The following is a 24,250-nucleotide window of genomic DNA, read 5'->3' on the forward strand; positions in this document are numbered from 1 at the left end:
ACGACCCAAGACATGAGCTAATTTTATCCCTAATCTATCCCCAATGATGAAGCCTGTGGCGACGGTGGCAAAGAAAAACTCCCTCAGACGACATAAGGAAGAAACCTCAAGAGGAACCAGACTCACAAGGGAACCCATCCTCATTTGGGCAACAACAGACAGCATGACTATAACATTAACAGTTTTAACATGAAGTCAGTTTCGTTGATGTTATAAACTCTTCATTGATGGAAACTTGAGTGCAAAACTGTTCATGACAACTGCAGTCCTAAAATTAGCAAGTCAACTGTAGTCCTCAGTCACAAAAGCATTACTGTAAGAGTCCAGAGCATCTTCCAAGTGCAACTTTCAACTGTCCATACGGGGCCGTCCTCCACAGGAGCGATGTGATGAGACTTCAGCTAGACGTAGGGCACCAGGATGGATCAGGCAGGTCCGAGGAGCAGAAGAGGCCAGCATCTCGATCTCAGGATTGACATGTACAGTGCCTTGAAAAAGTATTCATACCCCTTGAACTTTTTCACATTTTTCCACCTTACAACCACGAACTTAGAAGTTTTTTATTGAGATTTTATGTGATAGACCAACACAGAGTAGCACATAATTGTGAAGTGAAAATGATAAATGGTCTTCAAAATTTTAAACAAAAATCTGAAAAATGTGGTGTGCATTAGTATTCAGCCCCCGTGTCAATACTTTGTAGAGCCACCTTTTGCTGCAATTACAGCTGCAAGTCTTTTGTGGTATGTCTCTACCAGCTTTGCACATCTAGACACTGAAATTTTTGCCCATTCTTCTTTGCAAAATAGCTCAAGCTCAGCCAGATTGGATGGAGAGCGTCTGTGAACAGCAATTTTCAAGTCTTGCCACAGATGCTCAATGGGATTTAGGTCTGGACTTTGACTGGGCCATTCTAACACATGAATATTCTTTGATCTAAACCATTCCATTGTAGCTCTGGCTGTATGTTTAGGGTCATTGTCTTGCTGGAAGGTGAATTTCCTTCCCAGTCTCAAGTCTTTTGCAGCCTCCAACAGGTTTTCTTCCAGGATTGCCCTGTATTTAGCTCCATCCATCTTCCCATCAACTCTGACCAGCTTCCCTGTCCCTGCTGAAGAAAAGCATCCCCATAGCATGATGCTGCCACCACCATGTTTCACAGTGGGGATGGTGTGTGCAGGGTGATGAGCAGTGTTAGTTTTCCGCCACACATAGCGCTTTGCATTTAGGCCAAAAAGTTCAACTGTGGTCTCATCTGACCAAAGCACCTTCTTCCACATGTTTGCTGTGTCCCCTACATGGCTTCTTATGCCTGTCTTTCAACAATGGCTTTCTTCTTGCCACTCTTCCAAAAAGGCCAGATTTGTGGAGTGTATGACTTATAGTTGCCCTGGGCACAGATTCTCCCACCTGAGCTGTGGATTTCTGCAGATCCTCCAGAGTGATCATGGGCCTCTTGGCTGCTTCTCTGACCAGTGCTCTCCTTGCTCGCTCTGTCAGTTTAGGTGGACGGCCATGTCTTGATAGGTTTGCAGTTGTGCCATACTTTTTCCATTTTTGAATGATGAACAGTGCTTCTTGAGATGTTCAGAGCTTGGGATATTTTTTATAACCTAACCCTGCTTTAAACTTCTCCAGAACTTTATCCCTGACCTGTCTAGTGAGTTCTTTGGTCTTCATGATGCTGTTTGTTCTTCAGTGTTCTCTAACAAACCACTGAGGCCTTCACAGAACAAGTGTATTTATGCTGAGAGTAAATTACACACAGTAGGACTCCATTAACTAATTAGACGACTTCTGAAGGCAATTGATTGCACTGGATTGCATTTAGAGGTATCAGAGTACAGGGGGCTGAATACTAATGCGCACCACATTTTTCAGATTTTTATTTGTTTAAAATTTTGAAGACCATTTATCATTTTCGTTTCACTTCACAATTGTGTGCTACTCTGTGTTGGTCTATCACATAAAATCTCAATAAAAAACTTTTAAGTTCGTGGTTGTAAGGTGGAAAAATGTGAAAAAGTTCAAGGGGTATGAATACTTTTTCAAGGCACTGTAACTCAGAGGGATGGACAGACAGGGTGGGGGAGGAGGGGAGGAAGAAAGAGAGAGAACACAGGTTGTTAGGGATGCCGAAGATCAACTGATGAGTTGGAACAGTATACATTTTGCGCTGAGTGCTAACAGGGACTCTAGTAAAACTACCTATGACAGCATAACTAAAAGGGGAGAGCCAGAAGGTAACAGGCATGAGGGGCCCCGGGACATAAAGCAGCAGCCACTACACTGTCAACAAACCGGAGCGAGCGAGCGAGTGGGGGACTGACAGCATCCATACATCCCAGTTTACCAAAACACTCTATGTCTGAGGATCCTCCAGATCTACTCCTTTACCTCATAAACACCATTAACACAAGGCTTGACTAAACATATGTTTTCAGCCTAGACTTAAACGCTGAAACTGTGTCTGAGTCATGAACACTACTTGGAAGGCTGTTCCATAACTGTGGGGCTTTGTAAGAAAAGGCTCTGCCCCTGATGTTGACTTCACTATATGAGGTACCAGTAGATAGCCTGCACCTTTTGATCTAAGTAGGCGTGGCGGGTCATAAAGGACCAGTAGTTCACTCAGGTACTGTGGTGTGAGACCATTCAGTGCTTTAAAGGTCAATAGTAGCATTTTATAAACAATACAAAATCTGACTGGGAGCCAATGCAGTGTGGATAAGACAGGGGTGATGGGGTCATATTTTCTAGTTCTAGTAAGGACTCTTGCTGCTGCATTTTGAACTAACTGGAGCTTATTTATGCACTTATTGGAACATCCAGACAGTAAGGCATTACAATAATCCAACCTGGAGGGAACGAAAGCATGAACTAGTTTTTCTGCGTTGTGTAGTGACATTAAATTTCTTATCTTAGCAATATTTCTGAGATGAAAGAAAGCTATCTGGATCAATATGAGTTTCAAATGAAAGACTGGGGTCAATAATCACGCTGAGGTCTTTTACTGCTGCACGTGAAGAAACAGAAAGGCCATCCAGAGTCACTGTGGAATCAGAAAACTTACTTCTAGCTGCATGTGGTCCGAGTACAAGTACTTCAGTCTTGTCAGAGTTAAGCAGAAGGAAATTAATAAGCATCCAGTGTCTAATGTCCTTTATACATTCCTCAGTTTTATTAAGCTGATGTCTATCATCTGACTTTGCAGAAACATAACTGTGTCATCAGCATAACAGTGGAAACTAATAACATGCGTATGAATAATATCACTCAGAGGTAACATATATAAAGAAAAAAAGCAGTGGTCCTCAGAAAGAACCTTGTGGAACACCAAACTTTACCTCAGTATGTCTAGAAATATCACCATTAACATCAACATACTGATAGCGATCAGTTAAATAAGAGCTGAGCCAGGAGAGGGCCGTTCCCTTAACTCCCACAACATTTTCTAGTCTATCCAGAAGAATGGAATGATCAATGGTATCAAATGCTGCACTAAGGTCAAGCAACACAAGCAGCGAGACACAGCCCTGATCAGACGCCAACAGTCGGTCATTTACTACTTTAACCAGAGCTGTCTCTGTGCTATGATGAGGTCTAAATCCTGACTGATACATTTCATGGATGTTATTCCTATGTAAATATGAGCATAACTGCTGTGCCACAGCTTTTTCTAGGATCTTGGAGATAAAGGGGAGGTTTGATATCGGCCGATAATTGGACAGCTGACAGGGATCAAGGTCAGGTTTTTTAATCAGGGGTTTGATAACTGCTAGTTTAAAGGATTTGGGTACATAGCCAATCATAAGAGAAGAATTTATTTTTAGAAGCAGTTCAATTACTTCAGGTATTTTCTTTTTGCTGTAGTATGTTCTGGCCCCATCCCAATGCGGCGTGGCGATGTAGCTTACAGCAGGTTATGGTCGCTGAACTGCTGGCTGTCCAGGTGGTGCTCTGAAAACAGTGTGGGCTTTATAGATAATTGGGCTAATTTTGAGGGCACTGCTGGCCTGTTAGGGCGGAAGGGTAGCCATCCCACTCAGGAAGGTGCTGCTCTCATTTCCTGCAGCATAGGTCATAGTCTCAGAACAGGCCTAGTTAATTCCTGACAATCCAGAGCCAAGGCCAGGGAGCAGACGAACAGGCTAAACCGACTGTCTGCTAGCTGCACAGAGTCGTCACTCAGGGTCCACTACATCGAGACTGTGTCTGTTCCCCGAGCTCAACAAAAAGGTAGAAATTTTCAGAGAGTTTGTTCCAGTAACCTAATCAATATAAAATTAGATCATATTGACTGTACAGCTGCTGCCAGCACATTTGATCTAAAGGTGGGGCTATTAAATATTAGATCACACCCTTGATCTAATGCTAACATTCATGTTAAACGTAGACAATATAGTCATCCTTTCACAGTCTGAAGTTCTCAGATCATTGTCTCATCTCATTCAAACTATGAGTAATAATATATGCACCTCACCACGCTACTGTATTAAACGTACATTCGCGTCAACTACTGCACAGAGCTTTATAAATGATCTCCCAGAGTTATCAACTTTGGGTCACTGTCAGCCCCTGCAGAACTTGATCAGGCAACTGAATGCTTAGAGTCAACATTCCGCCATACTTTAGATAATGTAGCTCCTCTTAAAAGGAAAATGGTCAGAGACAAAAAATTAGCACCCTGGTATAATGATGACACTCACACATTAAAACAGACCACTCGAAAATTGGAACGTAAATGGCGTCAAACAAAATTGGTAGCGTTCAAATTAGCTTGGAAGGAGAGCTTCCTGAAGTATAGAAAAGCTCTTAGTGCTGCGAGATCAACATATCTCTCCTCCCTAATAGAAGATAACAAAAATAATCCTAGATTCCTATTTAATACTGTAGCAAAATTAACCAGGAATAAGTCCACTATAGACACATGCACACCTGCAGTATGGAGTAGCAACGACTTCATGAATTTTTTTAATGACAAAATTGAGAATATCCGACAAAAAATTCAAACTACTAATTTAAGGTCAGACAATGTAAGTGACCTTATAGTTAACAATATAACTGTATCAGATCATCAGTTAGAATGTTTTACTCCCCTTAAAGAAATTGAATTACTTTCATTAATCTCGGCATCAAAAGCCTCAACTTGCGTACTAGATCCCTTACCTACACGTCTATTCAAACAGATAATGCCTAAAGTAATTGAACCGCTTCTAAAAATAATAAATTCTCTTATGATTGGCTATGTACCCAAATCCTTTAAACTAGCAGTTATCAAACCCCTGATTAAAAAACCTGACCTTGATCCCTGTCAGCTGTCCAATTATAGGCCAATATCATTACATTAGACACTGGATGCTTATTATTTCCTTCTGCTTAACTCTGACAAGACTGAAGTACTTGCACTAGGACCACATACAGCTAGAAGTAAGTTTTCTGATTACACATGTTACGGCATGGGCTCGTTCACACACTGCAACATAAGAAGGGGGACGCAACACAAAGGTTTAAAGTTCAAACAAAAATACATTTATTAACCAATACAAAATATAACAACTCAAGTGTCTAGGGTATGACTGTAGTGATGGTCGTGCCTGAGTGGATGCGTGTTTGTGTCAGTATATGGTAAATGTTGAGGGTGAGAAAAAGAGCAAAAAGCCAGAAAAGAGTGCCCACACAAAGAATAAAAGTGCCTACCAGAGAGGGAGAGAAACCCCACCTTATAGGCTGTACCACCTACACAGGTGTACTTAATGATCTAGCCTAATCAGTCAGGCCCAGGCCTACCCGTACACTGGCAGACTGGTGCCTGAAGGGGGCCATCACACCTCATCTCATCTCATCTCATCTCATTATCTCTAGCCGCTTTATCCTTCTACAGGGTCGCAGGCAAGCTGGAGCCTATCCCAGCTGACTACGGGCGAAAGGCGGGGTACACCCTGGACAAGTCGCCAGGTCATCACAGGGCTGACACATAGACACAGACAACCATTCATACTCACATTCACACCTACGGTCAATTTAGAGTCACCAGTTAACCTAACCTGCATGTCTTTGGACTGTGGGGGAAACCGGAGCACCCGGAGGAAACCCACGCGGACACGGGGAGAACATGCAAACTCCACACAGAAAGGCCCTCGCCGGCCCCGGGGCTCGAACCCAGGACCTTCTTGCTGTGAGGCGACAGCGCTAACCACTACACCACCGTGCCGCCCGCCATCACACCTCCCTCCCTAAAAAGAGGTTTGTTGAAGACAAAACCTCAACCAAACAAACCAAAGAAAAACCTCTTGTGTTCCCTTCAGAAATGCACCACATCTTCCTTCATCCTGGCACCTAGGAGAGAGAGAGACAGATCTAGAAAAAACAAAAACAACTAGATCGTTTACTTCCTGTTCATTCAGGTAAACAGCAACAGACTCAGGAAGACAGTTCATGAAGTCCTCCAAGAGAACTAGCTGTTTTAACTCCTCCCTGGACTCTGCCTTCTGTGCTGTACACCACCTGTCAAACAGGCACTGTTTGTCAGAGAGAAACTCAACGAAGGTCTGCTGATCTGGTTTCCTGAACCTCTGGCGATAAGCCTCTGGGACCAGCTCGTATGCGTGTAGTATGGTTGTTTTCACTACATCATACTGCCTAGCTTGGTCACCGCTCAGAGCAGAAAAAACCTCCTCGTGCTTTGCCACTAAACACACACTAACATAAGAGGCCATATTTCCCTTGGCCAATCTAATGTGGTGGCCACTCTCTCAAAGTGTGCAAAATACCGGTCTACATCCTTCTCAGAAAAAGATGGAACAAGGCAGATGTTTCTACTAACATCAAAGGCAGAAGAAGCTGTAGGCACTAAGGGAGATAGGTTATATGGAGACTCCGCTTGCTTCATTGCCACCTCAAGCTCAAGCTTTTTGATGGCAAACTCATGCGCTTGACGCTCACGTTCATGCTCTGCGCCTTCATGCTCCTGTTCACGCTCTAAGCGTTCCAGCTCCAAATCCCTCTGAATCTCCAGTTCTTTGACCTTAAGTGCTTTAACATCCTTCTCTGCCTTCACTTTCTCCAGTACCAAACTGACTGTTGAGGCCTGTGCCCGAAATGATTCAACCACTTCAGTTGAAGCTACCATTTCCTTCAACACAGCTTTCTGAATCAATTGGCTTTTAACAGCCAGAAAAAGAGTTTCCTTTAATTTTCTCTCCTGAGCTGTAGTTAATAAAACAAAAATGCTCAACCACCTTCCAAAGCTGATCTTTATTTAAACTTAACAGACTCTTCAGAAGGGTTAGCAATAAATTCTTCAGGAGTTGCCATAATTCCGCAGTAAGAACTAACTGAATTAACACGTCAAGCAGATACAAAGACAACCCACAAGTTACAAAACACCACTGTAGCTAAGCACGAGGCTACCTGTCCCCCTAATAGGCGCTAATGCTACTAATGTGGTTGCTCAATAAATTAAAAAAAAAAGGATGAGGCACACAGAAAAGAAAAAAACCTAAGGCACACAACACAGGCTACAGTGATTTTCCACACAGCATACAAGCTGCAATCAACCGTTACAAGCCTAAAACAAAAAACTGGCGACACTACTCCCCCAAAATACAAAACAAAGCATACACTAAACGTAAGGTTCACGCATGCATTCACTACTGTTTAACTGTAGGCCAAGTTTCAAAAGCACACACACATGCCTACACAGTAGCAACCAGAAAATTAGCCTCTACAATAAAGTAGGCAAAGTCTAAATAGCCTACACATTCGCTTGTGTAACCTAGAAATCACCAGGGCCCTGTACTACAAACGGCGGTTAACCTACCCAGCAGTAACCCAGGGTTCCCCCGCTAAACCGGGGTTGACAAAACCTGGTTATCTTGTTTGGGGTTAAACGGTACTACGACGCCAGTTATGAAGTTGATTTGTTGAACCTGGTTTAACCTAATCAGGGTTAATGCGCGTTCACGTTAAAGGGGAGGTTATCAGCGCAAATCCCCACTGTTCACAATGGCACGGTCGCCGTACTTCACGGAGGAAGAATGCGCTGTCATAATGCAAAGCTACGAGGTGTTCAAAACAACATTAAGAGCAAAATCTAACACAGCGGCTGCCAATAAGGAGCGGCAAGCATGTTGGCAACGAATTGCCGATCGGGTAAATGCGCAAGTACATTCTCCCTTCTACATGTTCCAGAACAGAAGTATAGGATGAGAGAAGCTTCATGATCAATCACAAGTCACAGAAAATGGTCCTTCGACGTGGCCCCAGTCATATATAGCTTGTTTAATGTCCGAAAAATCCTGAATAAAATTTGGTATGGTAAATTCATGGAGTCGCCTACTTAAGCTGATCTGTGCACAGAGTCACATGAATTAGGATGACTGACTGTTCAGTCCCTGTGACTAAGTTGGTGTCGGTCCTGTGAACATTTCAGAGGCAACAGCAGCCAAACGCACCTGGCAACAGGTGAAAATGAAATATAAAAACATCATTCATAATGGTGTGTGTGTGTGTGTGTGTGTGTGCGCGCGTGCGTGCAAGCAAGCATTCATTTGCCTTTTATTTATTCAAGTTTTATCTGTTTGCCTAATAGTTCAAATTGTTTTGTATATAGTTTATAATGTTGTGTGATATTAATGATAATATTGTGGGAAAACTACTTTGCACAGACGTTCATTTAATTTATTCTATCGTCATTTTGTTTGTTCTATTTTTGTGTATTTTATTTATTTATCTGTTTGTCTAGTTGTATCTATTTTTCTAATAATAATATATTTTTTGCATTAATAGTTTGTTTTTTCCTATTAAAATAATCTTGTGTTCTTGTTATAACTTTATCTATTTATCTGACTGTTTAGTTGTATCTATTTTTGTTACAATTTCAATATTTTTAATATAGAAAGTTTGTTTTTTTCTATTAAAATGTTCTTGTGTGATAACTAGTTCTTGTGTTATATTTATTGTAGTTGTATCTATTTTGTATCTCAGACTTATATTTTTTGTAAAACAAGTGTTTTTCTATAAAATATTCTTGCGTTCTTGGTAGCTATGTTCTTGAGTGGGTTTTTTTTTTTACAGAAAAGCCGTTCTGCATGGACATCCATTGAAGCCCTCATTGTTTTTTAATGGTTATTTATGAGCGTTTAGGGGTTACAGTAATGTAAGTCTAGGTTGCTTTATATAAAAGGTATGTCCAGAAATATTGATGTCACTGTCTAAGCAGAGGGATCTGGCTTCTTTAGACGCTGTCTTCTTAAAACTGAATAAATATTTAAAAAGAGCCGAATGAGCCAGTCTTTTGAACGGCTCTTTTCAAAGAACGGATCACAAAGATGCGGATCCCATCAAAGAGCCATAAATCCCATCTCTAATCTGCGCTCCGATATCGCACGGGTCATCCAGGTACGCTGGCATTGTCTCTAGAGGAAATGTCGGTGGAGAGGTGGTGTTTAAAAAGGGTGTGGTTAATCGGAAACCTCGGGTTAACCAAGAACATAACCTGAGACGAGCAGGTTTGAGATGCAGCGCAAGTTGCCATGGCAGCATACCTCGGTTTGAACATAGCCAACTTTCGTAGTATGGGTTAATCGGGAAGTTACGCTGCACGTGATCAAGTTACTCTCGAAGTTACTCTGGTAAGCCAGAAAACCCGCTTCGTAGTACAGGGCCCTGATAGGCTACACAAAATAAACAGAGAACATGAATCGATCTAAAAACAGATCAGCATGTTCTAAACAAACAAAGTGGAAAGCCGCTACCACAGCGAACACTAATCAAACAACATTACCAGCTACACAAACAACTCTACTCACCCATTCACAGGCCGAGCCCAAATACTTCACATACATCCAGTCGAAGCCTCAGTTGGTCGCTGCTGAATCTTCTATGCACAGTTCTCTGGTGTCCTGAATTACACAAGTTCACCTGGCTAGTCTTCCAGGGCTTGCTGGCCTCAGAGCGACTGGTTAACACTGAACTCGTTGCACTTTACTGCACGAAGCGTGCCCCTGACAGGAGTGCAAAACTCCAGACCAGGATTACCCCTCAAAACAACAAACTAAAATAATAAACAAAAGAAACAAAACAGTGCTCCGACAGAAGGGAAACCCAGCTGCAGCACTCTTCCTAACCAGAGACTGACGCTAGCTGCGCAACCAACAGAAGCTCACCTGAATGCACGCAACGCTATGGTCCCGTTTCACCACCTGTTTACAGGATCCCGGACGAGCCCCCAATTATGTTACAGCATGGGCTCGTTCACACACCGCAACATAAGAAGGGGGACACAACACAAAGGTTTAAAGTTCAAACAAAAATACGCTTATTAACCAATACAAAATACAACAACTCAAAAGTGTCTAGGGTATGACTGTAGTGATGGTCGTGCCTGAGTGGATGTGTGTTTGTGTCAGTATATGGTAAATGTTGAGGGTGAGAAAAAGAGCAAAAAGCCAGAAAACAGGAGGACAACAAAGAGTGCCCACACAAAGAATAAAAGTGCCTACCAGAGAGGGAGAGAGACCCCACCTTATAGGCCGTACCACCTACACAGGTGTACTTAATGATCTAGCCTAATCAGTCAGGCCCAGGCCTACCCGTGCACTGGCAGACTGGTGCCTGAAGGGGGCCCAAGGGGGTCATCACACACAGTAACTCTGGATGGCCTTTCTGTTTCTTCACGTGCAGCAGTAAAAGACCTCGGAGTGATTATTGACCCCAGTCTTTCATTCGAAACTCACATTGATAACATCACCCGGATAGCTTTCTTTCATCTCAGAAATATTGCTAAGATAAAAAATTTAATGTCACTACATGACGCGGAAAAACTAGTTCATGCTTTCGTTACCTCCAGGTTGGATTATTGTAATGCCTTACTGTCTGGATGTTCCAATAAGTGCATAAACAAGCTCCAGTTAGTTCAAAATGCAGCAGCAAGAGTCCTTACTAGAACTAGAAAATATGACCCCATCACGCCTGTCTTATCCACATTGCATTGGCTCCCAATCAAATTTCGTATTGATTATAAAATACTACTATTGACCTTTAAAGCACTAAATGGTCTCGCACCACAGTACCTGAGTGAACTTCTGCTCCTCTATGACCCGCCACGCCTACTTAGATCAAAAGGTGCAGGCTATCTGCTGGTACCTCGTATAGTGAAGGCTACATCAGGGGGCGGAGCCTTTTCTTACAAAGCCCCACAGTTATGGAACAGCCTTCCAAGTAATGTTCGGGAATCAGACACAGTCCCAGCGTTTAAGTCTCGGCTGAAAACATATCTGTTTAGTCAAGCCTTGTGTTAATGGTGTTTATGAGGTAAAGGTGTAGATCTGGAGGGTCCTCAGACAGAGTGTTTTGGTAAACTGGGATGTATGGATGCTGTCAGTCCCCACTCGCTTGCTCACTCGAGTTTGTTGACGGTGTAGTGGCTGCTGCTTTATGTCCCGGGGCCCCTCATGCCTGTGTTACCTTCTGGCTCTCCCCTTTTAGTTATGCTGTCATAGTTAGTTGCCGGAGTCCCTGCTTGTACTCAGCGCAAAATGTATACCGTTCCTACTTATTCAGATGACATTGGGCATACCTAACAACCTGTGTTTTTCTCTCCCTCTCTCTCCCCCTCCCCCCAAATCTGTCCCTCTGAGTTACATGGAATCAACAGGAAATCTTTTGGTGGAGAGGGTGGAGACCTCGACTGGCTCTCGTAGCCTGCAGGGAATCGTCCATCAGACATTCTGTCGCATGTCCCAGACCTGGTGAAATGTAACTGAATTGTCTTGGCCAGCCCTAAAGGTCCCATCTGCATCTGCCTGCACTCGCTCTGATCTATAATTCCAACTGTCTCATTGCTGAGGAGTGTGCTCCCATCACCCAATCAAGCATCCAGCCAGAGCAGGTCATGATATTTTTTAACCATATTAACATGCCATTGTTGTGTATTATGCCTGATGTCAGGACTCTCGTCTCTGTGAGCCTACCACACAGATTTAATACTTGTGTTATTTTTAGACATTGACACCTGTTGCCTACACTTATTCAGGTGACATTGGGCATACCTAACAACCTGTGTTTTCTCTCCCCCTCCCCCCCAAAAAAACCTGTCCCTCTGAGTTACATGTTGGTCCTGGGATCGAGATGCTGACCTCTTCTGCTCCTCGGACCTGCTTGATCCATCCTGGTGCCCTGAGTCTGGTTGGAGTCTCATCGCATTGCTCCTGTGGAGGACGGCCCCATGAGGACAGTTGAAAGTCACACCTGGAGGACGCTCTGGACTCTTACAGTAATGCTTTTATGGCTGAGGACTACAGTTGACTTGCTAACTTTAGGACTGCAGTTGTCATGAACAGTTTTGCACTCAAGTTTCCATCAATGAAGAGTTTATAACATCAACGAAACTGACTTCATGTTAAAACTGTTAATGTTATAGTCATGCTGTCTGTTGTTGCCCAAATGAGGATGGGTTCTCTTTTGAGTCTGGTTCCTCTCGAGGTTTCTTCCTCATGTCATCTGAGGGAGTTTTTCCTTGCCACCGTCGCCACAGGCTTCATCATTGGGGATAGATTAGGGAAAAAATTAGCTCATGTTTTAAGTCGTTCAAATTCTGTAAAGCTGCTTTGCGACAATGTTTATTGTTAAAAGCGCGAAACAAATAAACTTGACTTCACTTGATCTTTTTGAAGAGTCATGTAGGTAAGAGATCTAGTCCACAAGCTGAGGATTTTGATGCAGAGATTAATGAAAGTAATTCAATTTCTTTAAGGGGAGTAAAATATTCTAATTGCTAATCTGACAAGGTATATTGTTAACTACAGGGTTACTTAAATTGTCACTTTATTTGTCTGACCTTAAATTAGTAGTTTGAATTTTTTGTTGGATATTTTAAATTTTGTCTTTGAAAAAATTAATGAAGTCTGAATATTGATTCGTCTGACCACAATACACATTTCCACTGTGTAAAGGTCCATCCCAGACGCCTCTGAGCCCAAAGATGTCGACGGTGTTTCTGGACACAGTTAACATAAGGCTTCCTTTTTGCACAGTAAAGTTTTAACTGGTGTTTAAGGTTTGCCAAAGTAATCCCAAGCCCATGTGGTTCTATCAGCTGTAGATGAATGATGGTTCTTGATGCAGTACCGTCTGAGGGATTGAAACTCATGGGGGTTCAGATTAGGCTTGAGCTCTTTGTCCTTTACACACTGAAATTCCTCTAGATTCCTTGAATCGTTTAATGATGTTATACACCAAAGTGGGTGAAATATCAAAGTTGAGCAGAGAAATAAAATATACTGCCTGGAATGAAATATACAGTGGTGCTTGAAAGAATTTTCTACATTTCTGCATAAATTTGACCTAAAACATCATCAGATTTTCACACAAGTCCTAAAAGTAGATAAAGAGAACCCAGTTAAACAAATGAGACAAAAATATTATACTTGGTCATTTATTTATTGAGGAAAATGATCCAATATTACATATCCATGAGTGGCAAAAGTATGTGAACCTCCAGGATTAGCAGTTAATTTGAAGGTGAAATTAGAGTCAGGTGTTTTCAATCAGTGGGATGACAATCAGGTGTGAGTGGGCACCCTGTTTTATTTAAAGAACAGAGATCTATCAAAGTCTGATTTTCATAACATGTTTGTGGAAGTGTATCATGATATGAATAAAGGAGATTTCTGAGGACCTCAGAAAAAGCGTTGTTGATGCTCATCAGGCTGGAAAAGGTTACAAAACCATCTCTAAAGAGTTTGGACTCCACCAACACAATTTTCACCTGTGTTTACATTCCTCTGTGTGCAGATGCGCAGGCGGCATGTGACATTATTCACTCCACCATAGCAGTGCTGCAGACACAACACCCCGAGGCTTTCTTTGCGATCTCTGGGGATTTTAACCACATCACTCTGGACTCCACTCTCCCTGCCTTTCATCAGTTTGTGGACTGTCCCACTAGAAAAAACAGGACCATAGACCTACTGTATGCCAATGTAAGGGACGCATACAGGGCAATCCCACTACCACCACTGGGGAGATCTGACCATAATCTGGTTCACCTACAGCCTCAGTACAAACCAATGGTTCTGAGGCAGCCCACCACCATATGTTCATTCAGGGCCTGGTCTCCCGAGGCAGAGGAAACTCTTAAGGACTGCTTCGAGACGACTGACTGGAATGTACTGTTAGACCCGCATGGGGAGGACATTGTGACACAGTGCATAATGGACTACTTGAACTTTTGCAGGGACATTGCTGTTCCCACAAAAACTGTACACTGCTTTCCAAACAACAAGCCCTGGATTACCAGTGAAGTCAAGGGCCTCCTCAACCAAAAGAAGAGGGTGTTCAAAGACGGAGGCAGGTCAGAGCTGAAGCATGTACAGTACAGGGGGAACTCAAAGTCTGGCTAAAAGAGGCCAAGGAGTCATACAGGAAAAAAGGTGGAACAGAAGCTGCAAGAAAATAACATGAAGGAGGTCTGGGATGGGATGAAAACCATCACAGGCTGCAAGAAGAACAGAGGCAGCTCGGCAGATAGGGGCATGGACAGGGCAAACCAGTTTGACCACTTCTTCAACAGGTTTGATTGTCCTGCTCCTGCTGCCCCCTCCTCCTGCAGCAGTTGTCACCTCGTCACCATCACCGGCAGATCAGCCCTCACCCCCACCACCAACATCATCATCAGAGCCATCAACACCTCCTGCAAACGGAATACACATCCACTCCCCCAGTCCCCCCATCTTCACTGCAGACCAAGTCAGGAGAGAGCTGAGGAGACTCCACCCCAGGAAGGCAGCAGGCCCAGACAAGGTGTGTCCCAGGATGCTGAGGGCCTGGCTGCCCAACTGGGGGAGCCCCTCCAACACATCTTTAACCTGAGCCTTCACCTCGGGAGGGTTCCTGTCATGTGGAAGACGTCATGCCTCATTCCAGTTCCCAAGAAAACACATCCAAAGGTACTGAATGACTACAGGCCAGTTGCCTTGACATCACACATGATGAAGACCTCCTCATACCCCAGGTACACCATGCTGAGGACCCACTGCAGTTTGCATACTGGGAGAAGGTGGGAGTGGATGACGCCATCCTCTATCTTCTGCATAGGACTCACTCTCATCTGGACAAGGGGAGCGGCGCAGTGAGGATCATGTTTTTTGACTTCTCCAGTGCCTTTAACATCATCCAGCCCCTTCTACTGAGAGACAAGCTGCAGGAAATGGAGGTGGACACACATCTGGTCTCCTGGATCACAGACTACCTCACCAGGAGACCACAACATGTCAGGATCAGGGACTGCATTTCTGACACGGTGATCAGCAGCACAGGAGCACCACAGAGGACTGTGCTCTCTCCGGTTCTGTTCACTCTCTACACATCAGACTTCAAATACAACTCAGAGTCTTGCCACATGCAGAAGTTCTCAGATGATACTGCAATTGTGGGATGTGTTCATGATGGACAGGAGGAGGAGGAGGACAGGAGCCTGATACAGGACTTTGTGTTATGGTGTAAATCCAACCACCTGCAGCTGAACAAAACAAAAGAAATGCTTGTGGATTTTAGAAGGTCCAGGCTGACTCTGCAGCCGATCTCTATGAGGGGGTTGATATGGAGATGGTCAGGACCTACAAATACCTGGGTGTACATCTGGACGACAAGCTGGACTGGACAGTGAACACTGACACCCTCTACAAGAAGGGTCAGGGCAGACTCTACTTCCTGAGGAGGCTCGGGTCCTTCAGGATCTGCCAAAAACTGCTGCTGATGTTCTACCAGTCTGTGGTAGCCAGTGTCCTCTTCTGTGCTGTAGTGTGTTGGGGAGGCAGCATTAAGAAGAGAGACGCTGGACAGCTTGACAGGCTGGTGAGGAAAGCTGGCTCTGTGCTGGGAACTGAGCTGGAGTCCCTTACATCAGTGGCAGAACAAAGGGCCCTGAGCAAACTGCTCTCAATTATGGACAGTGTTCATCACCCTCTGCACGGCGCCATCATCAGGCAGAGGAGCTCGTTCAGTGGCATACTGTTGTCCCTGCCCTGCACCACAGACAGATTCAGGAAATCTTTTGTCCTTCAGGCCATTAGACTGTTCAACTCCTCCCGGCTCAGCAAAAATAAGAATCTGTGACTCTGCTGTACTCAGGACTAGGTACACTGCTCATTTCATGTTCATTGCACTTTTCTGCTGCTTACATAGATGTGCATCATATGCATAGATGGGTATATACAGATATTTGTAGATAAGCCGGTATGTTGTACTTTGCCTTATTATATACTTTATTATTATATACTGTTATAATGTACCTACTTACTTATAACCCTATTATACATACTGATATATAAAAAAATCTCCTTCTCACCCCCAGCGGGGGTGGTGGTATCCATGTCATCCTCAAGCTCGGGTCCTCTACCAGAGGCCTGGGAGTTTGAGGGTTCTGCGCAGTATCTTCGATGTTCCTAAGACTGCGCTCTTCTGGACTGAGGCTTCAGATGTTGTTCCTGGGATTTGCTGGAGCCACTCTCCCAGTTTGGGGGTTACTGCCCCAAGTGCCCCCACTACCACGGGGACCACGCAACCCTTGACCTTCCACATCTGTTCCAGCTGCTCTTTCAACCCTTGATACTTCTCAAGTTTCTCATGTTCCTTCTTCCTGATGTTGGCGTCAGCTGGGATCGCCACATCTATCACCACCACCCTCTTCTGCTCTTTGTCCACCACCACTATGTCCGGTTGGTTAGCCAGGATCTGTTTGTCAGTCTGGAAGCTGAAGTCCCACAGAACCTTGGCCCTGTTGTTCTCAGCCACCTTCTGTGGTATGGCCCATTGGGACTTGGGTACTTCTATTCCATACTGGTTGCAGATGTTCCTGTATACTATCCCAGCCACTTGGTTGTGCCTCTCCATGTATGCTGATCCAGCTAGCATCTTACACCCTGCTACTATGTGCTGGACTGTTTCAGGGGCTTCTTTGCACAGTCTGCATCTTGGGTCTGATCTACTCTGGTAGATCCTGGCCTCTATGGCTCTTGTGCTTATGGCCTGTTCTTGTGCTGCCATGATTAGTGCCTCTGTGCTGTCTGTCAGTCCTGCATTATCCAGCCACTGGTAGGAATTCTTGATATCAGCCACTTCCTCTATCTGACGGTGGTACATGCCATGTAGGGGTTTGTCCCTCCAGGTTGTCTGTTCCTCCTCCTCTGCACTCTCATCAGGGTTCTGCTGCCTGAGACATTCACTTAGCAGTTCATCCTTTGGGGCCATCTTTCTGATGTATTCTCGGATTTTCGATGTTTCATCCTGGACCGTGGTCTTGACACTCACTAGCCCTCGGCCTCCCTCTTTCCGCTTAGTGTATAGTCTCAGGGTGCTGGACTTGGGGTGGAACCCTCCATGCATGGTGAGGAGCTTTCTAGTCTTGATATCTGTGGCTTCTATCTCCTCCTTTGGCCAGTTTATGATACCAGCGGGGTATCTGATGACTGGTAGTGCGTACATGTTGATGGCTCAGACCTTGTTCTTACCATTCAGCTGACTTTTCAGGACCTGCCTTACTCTCTGGAGGTATTTGGCTGTGGTTGACTTCCTTGTGGCCTCTTCATGGTTTCCATTAGCCTGTGGGATGCCAAGGTACTTGTAGCTGTCTTGGATATCACCTATGTTGCCCTCTGGTAGGTCAATCCCCTCAGTCTGGATCATCTTGCCTCTCTTTGAGACCATCCGGCCACACTTGTCCAATCCGAATGACATCCCTATGTCATCGCTGTAGATCCGGGTGGTGTGGATCAGCGAGTCTATTTCTCGCTCATTCCTGGCATACAGCTTGATGTCATCCATGTAGAGCAGGTGGCTGATTGTTGCCCCACTACGGAATCGGTACCCGTAGCCGCTCTTCGTGATGATCCGACTGAGGGGGTTCAGGCCTATGCAGAACAGCAGTGGTGATAGCGCATCTCCTTGGTATATGCCGCACTTGATGTTGACTTGGGCAATGGGTTTTGAGTTGGCCTCTAGGGTTGTCTTCCACATTTCCATTGAGTTCTGGATGAAGGTCCTTAGGTTCCTGTTGATCTTATACAGTTCCAGACATTCCAGTATCCATGTGTGTGGCATTGAATCGTAGGCTTTCTTGTAGTCAATCCAGGCAGTGCACAGGTTGGTCTGTCTCTTCTTACAGTCTCGGGCGACTGTTCTATCGACCAGTAGCTATTGCTTGGCTCCTCTGGTGTTACTGCCAATTCCTTTCTGTGCCTCGCTCATGTATTGAGCCACATGCTTACTCATTTTTGCCGCAATGATGCCTGACAGGGCCTTCCATGTTGTGCAGAGACAGGTAATTGGCCAGTAGTTGGATGGGATGGGTCCCTTCTGGGGGTCCTTCATGATTAGGACTGTCCTGCCTTGGGTTAGCCATTCTGGGTGGGTCCCATCCCTCAGCAGCTGGTTCATCTGTGCTGCTAGGCGTTCATGGAGTGCAGTTAGCTTCTTCAGCCAGTACGTATGGATCATATCGGGGCCTGGTGCTGTCCAGCTCTTCATCTTTGACACTCTTTGACACTCTTTCTTGGACGTCTGCCATTGAGATGGTTACTGGTTACTGTGGTCAGCTCTTAGGTCCACTAACCATTGGGCATCGGTGTTGTGTGATGCCTTTCTTTCCCATATGTCTTTCCAGTATTTTTCCACCTCAGCTCTTGGTGTGTCTGACCGGTTGTTGTTCCCCTGCCACTGAGAGTACACCTTGGCTGGTTCAGTGGAGAACAGCTTGTTTATTCTCCTGGCCTCTCCCTCCTTGGTGTATCTCTTCAACCGGGTGGCCAGAGCTGTTAGTCGCTGTTTGGCAGTTTTGAGTGCCTCTGGTATAGAGAGTGAGTTGTACTTCCTGGGTGCCCCTTTATTCACCATGTTCCCTTTCTGTAGTTCAGCTAGCTGGCTAACTTCTCTCCGTGCTGCCTTGGCCTCTAATCGTCTCTTCCATGGTGGATACTGTTTGTTATGTCCTGAGCCCACCTTGTGTCCAAGCATCTCCATGATTACTGTTGCTGTACTGTGTATCAGCTTGTTGGTCTCAGTGATGGTTCTTGTGGAGATTGTCTTCAGAGCAGCATTCACATCTACTAGTAGATCTTCTGAAGGTACTTGGCAACTCAGCTTCGGTATTCGTCGGGGGCTCCAGGTTTCCAGTTGGGTCACGATCTTCCTTCTCAGGTCAGCAGCTCTTGTGTTGAGGCTGTTAGCTGTTGGGGCTTGGTACCCAATCTCTGGTTGTGGGGATGATGATGACATCTCCCCGCTGACCTGTCTTCCTGGCTCCCCCTTGCCGTAGCATCGTTGTTGTATTTCATTAATCTCTAGTTGTGATAGTAGATTTCGATTACGGATGTTGGAACACTGGGCTAATAGCTGTTTCTTTGTTAGCCTTGATTGTGGGTTTTTAATATTATATATCGTATACGATCACACTATTACATATACTATATGTACTGATATATACTTAACTATGCCTATCATGTAATGTACTATGCTTTTTATCTACCATATACCACTAAACATACTGCACGTGCATGTAACTGTCCAAAAAGTATTTGCACTGCTCATTACACTCTTATTTGCACTGTGACTGGCTACTGCCAACTGCACTACCTCACACACTGAGAGCTGTATATTTTATTACTTGCTCTTATTGGTAATGTTTTATTTCTTTGGCATTTTGTATTTTAGTTTTTTAAAGTATATTTGTATTTTAGTTTAGTATAATGCTATTTAGGCCGAATCCCATTTCATCCCTTGGACCAACCCCTTGGCCCTTCCCCTCCATTTTGCGCGTTCATGTGAAGGGGTAGGGGTATCCCAATCCCAGTTAACGCGGAGGGGTAGGGGAAGGGGTAGGGCTTCTGTACCCCTCCAAACGGAGATTTTCCTGGAGCAGACTCCGAACGAAGGGGTTTGAGTGATTTCCCACAATGCCATGCGGATTTCAGCGAGATTTCATGCGGATTTCAGAAAGATGGCGGTTCCCGCGGCGAAAGATTGTCATAAATGTATTTTCTCCATTATTTACGTGTTTTAAGTTGTTATCCAGAGGAAACACGCCGCTTGATTCGCTTTCGAGCTGAGAATGAGCAGCGATTTCTGAAATCCAAGCTGCTGCTAAAAAGCTTTGGGAGTGAGTATTGTTTTCGGTTGCTTTACTGCGTACGTTTTGTTCTGTTATTCTCGCTTTTATTGTTTACATGAGTGTTCTGACACCTCATTCTGTCGGATGTGGTGCACGAAGCGCCAAAGGTATCCCATTCAGTGGTGTTAGTTAACAAATCACACCCTGCCAGCAGAGATTTCTGCCTCTGACTGTAGCGGCTGGTCGCAGCCAATGACGCGTCGCGTTTTGCTAACGTAAACGCTGACGGAGATACGCGATGACGTATGCGATCGTTGAAGGGCTATCCCAATACGTAAGGGTTGAATTTCAAGCCCTATCCCTTGTAGCTCAGTTTCAAGGGGAAGGGCCAAGGGGAAGGCGGAGGGGAAGGCGGAGGGGAAGGGGTAGAAATTAGAATTGGGATTGGGCCTTAGTTTTTGTATTGATCTTGTGCAATGCGGAAATGTTACTGGATACCTTCAATTTCCCTCTGGGATTAATAAAGTAAGTATGTATGTATGTATGTATGTATGTATGTATGTATGTATGTATGTATCTATCTATCTATCTATCTATCTATCTATCTATCTATCTATCTATCTATCTATCCATCCATCCATCCATCCATCCATCCATCCATCCATCCATCCACAGTCAGCCAGATTGTGTACAAATGGAGGAAATTCAAGACCATTGTTACCCTCCCCAGGAGTGGTCGACCAACAAAGATCACTCCAAGAGCAAGGCATGTAATAGTTGGCGAGGTCACAAAGGACTCCAGGGTAACTTCTAAGCAACTGAAGGCCTCTGTCACATTGGCTAATGTTAATGTTCATGAGTCCACCATCAGGAGAACACTGAACAGCAATGGTGTGCATGGCAGGGTTGCAAGGAGAAAGCCACTGCTCTCCAAAAAGAACATTGCTGCTCGTCTGCAGTTTGCTAAAGATCACGTGGACAAGCCAGAAGGCTATTGGAAAAATGTTTTGTGGATGGATGAGACCAAAATAGAACTTTTTGGTTTAAATGAGAAGCATTATGTTTGGAGAAAGGAAAACACTGCATTCAAGCATAAGAACCTTATCCCATCTGTGAAACATGGTGGTGGTAGTATCATGGTTTGGGCCTGTTTTGCTGCATCTGGGCCAGGACGGCTTGCCATCATTGATGGAACAATGAATTCTGAATTATACCAGCGAATTCTAAAGGAAAATGTCAGGACATCTGTCCATGAACTGAATCTCAAGAGAAGGTGGGTCATACAGCAAGACAACGACCCTAAGCACACAAGTCGTTCTACCAAGCAATGTTTAAAGAAGAATAAAGTGAATGTTTTGGAATGGCCAAGTCAAAGTCCTGACCTTAATCCAATGGAAATGTTGTGGAAGGACCTGAAGCGAGCAGTTCATGTGAGGAAACCCACCAACATCCCAGAGTTGAAGCTGTTCTGTACGGAGGAATGGGCTAAAATTCCTCCAAGCCGGTGTGCAGGACTGATCAACAGTTACCGCAAATGTTTAGTTGCAGTTATTGCTGCACAAGGGGGTCACACCAGATACTGAAAGCAAAGGTTCACATACTTTTGCCACTCACAGATATGTAACACTGGATCATTTTCCTCAATAAATAAATGACCAAGTATAATATTTTTGTCTCATTTGTTTAACTGGGTTCTCTTTATCTACTTTTAGGACTTGTGTGAAAATCTGATGATGTTTTAGGTCATATTTATGCAGAAATATAGAAAATTCTAAAGGGTTCACAAACTTTCAAGCACCACTGTAACCAATCAGGATCAAGATTTTAACAGCAGTGTGGGGTAACAATAACCTGATACAGATGGAGAAGGCTGGCTCGGAGATCCATATCCATAATCATTCACTCCGATGATTCGGAAGTCATAGCTCACCCCCTGTCTCAGGATATCCATGTTGAAAGTATATGATGTTACTTCCTTCGGAATGTCCTTAATCAAAATGTCCCACAAGCCTTCATCTGTAACACAAACACAATAGATATGGGTACTGAGAGGAAAAACACATTTAAATTATTCCCTCACCTTTCACCCTTCATCATTCAGCATGCCAAATCTGGCACAGTGCAAACTGCCTCTGGGACAAGCTCGTATTTTATAGAGTCTAATAAATGAGTACACTTTAGGAAAAAAAGAGCTTACAGGTTTACTGCTGTAATACGATGCTTACAGGCAGAATTCTTAAAACACAGATGTGAGATACCCAACACACTTCTCACTTTATCACTGCAAACTGAACCGGCATCACTGAGAGCTTCACTTCAGACCAGAAAATCTCTGAAGCACATTTTCTCAGATGAACCTGCTACAGAAGAGAGCTGAGTTCTTACCATCGGGAATGAGAGTTTTACAGCAAGAATACAACTATGATCTGTGTAGTTGGGTTCAGTTATATGCAGTATAAAGCATGTCAGTGTAATTGGTTTGGGTGGGAAAGAAAACTGGGCAGGTTACAAACTGTGTTTTACACTGAGATTTCAGTTGTGTTTTAAGATTACTCCTCATCACACTGGATAATATTTCAGTCAAATCTCAGTGGAATTCTAGAACAGACTGTGATAGGATGTGCTCTCCTTCTCAGATTATATAACATTATATTACATTACGTGGCATTTACTGTAGCAGACATTATAATGATCCTCTAATGGTAGATCTATAATAGAATAGAATAGAATAGAATAGAATAGAATAGAATAGAATAGAATATAGGGCGTCACTGTGGTGTAGTGGTTATCACTGCCGCCTCACAGCAAGAAGGTCCGGGTTCAAGCCCCGGGGCCGGCGAGGGCCTTTCTGTGTGGAGTTTGCATGTTCTCCCCGTGTCCGCGTGGGTTTCCTCCGGGTGCTCCGGTTTCCCCCACAGTCCAAAGACATGCAGGTTAGGTTAACTGGTGACTCTAAATTGAGCGTAGGTGTGAATGTGAGTGTGAATGGTTGTCTGTGTCTATGTGTCAGCCCTGTGATGACCTGGCGACTTGTCCAGGGTGAACCCCGCCTTTCGCCCGTAGTCAGTTGGGATAGGATCCAGCTCGCCTGCGACCCTGTTGGACAGGATAAGCGGCTACAGATAATGGATGGAGGGATGGATAATATAATATAATGTAATAAGGACATGAGTGTTTTACTATGAAATACACCACTCGTATTTTTGATCCGAGCTCCATCTTGGACATGGAGAAACAAAACTGGGACATAAATCTCTATCTGTCACTCATGAGGAAATTGATGAATTGTTCTGATAAATTTGGGGACTTTTTGTTTGTGAACGTATTGATATAATAAAAAGAAAATCACATGTTGGCTTGAAGATATGAAGTTTATCTTCTCGTATTGAAAAGATTTTCAATTTTCTTCACTTCACTCACTCGTGAATATGTTCACCACTTGAAGATAAACTTCATATCTTCACACAACTGTGTAACTTCCTCTAAATATTTGTCCATTAGCACGTTTTGTTTATGTTTCTCCATCACTATTCCTGTGTTTATAGTTGCCCCATGAGTTTTTGGTGTGATCACAGTCTCACTCTGACAGAACTTTGCCTTCAGTAGATCTCAACCGTGTATCAGTGCTGATCTCAACTCTCAATCAAAAAATTATTTTATGAGACGATAATTTTATCTGCAACAGCAATACTATACAGTGTAAAGCAGCTTTTCTGTTCATTCATTCATTCTCTTTACCATTTATCTATTGTGAGTCACGGGTGAGCTGGAGCCAATGCCTGCTAATTTTGGGTGAGGGGTGGGGTTCACCCTGGTCAGGTCACCAGTCTATCACAGAATTAACACAGAGACAAACAGCCATCAAACTCACACTGACACCCCTGGGGTGTATAGAGGAACCAGCTGACTGAATCCACACGTCTTTGGACTGTAAGAGGAAACCGGAGACCTGGAGGAACCCACGTAGACACGAGGAGAACAAACTCCACACAGAAAGACCCCAGTCAGCTGTGAGGTTTGAACCCAGAACCTGCTTGCTGTGAAGTGACAGTGAGGACCACTGCACTACCGAACCAGTCGCAGCTTGTGTCCTAACACAGACTGCATCAAATTCTTAATTAAAATTACTGACAATATCTAATG

At 44.1% G+C, this 24,250-nt stretch overlaps 1 protein-coding gene across 1 annotated transcript in view; it reads right to left on the reverse strand.

Annotated features, from left to right (window-relative positions):
- The window catches only part of LOC132897866 (protein sidekick-2-like), a 127,360-nt gene that overhangs the window by 12,676 nt on the left and 90,434 nt on the right, over positions 1 to 24,250 (reverse strand). The window contains exon 40 of the mRNA XM_060939112.1: positions 21,959 to 22,123. Coding sequence (XP_060795095.1) covers positions 21,959 to 22,123 — 165 coding nt within the window. The remainder of the gene's footprint in view (positions 1 to 21,958; positions 22,124 to 24,250) is intronic.

Source organism: Neoarius graeffei, chromosome 14 (genome assembly GCF_027579695.1).
Source record: "Neoarius graeffei isolate fNeoGra1 chromosome 14, fNeoGra1.pri, whole genome shotgun sequence".
In the NCBI taxonomy this organism is placed as follows: Eukaryota; Metazoa; Chordata; class Actinopteri; order Siluriformes; family Ariidae; genus Neoarius; species Neoarius graeffei.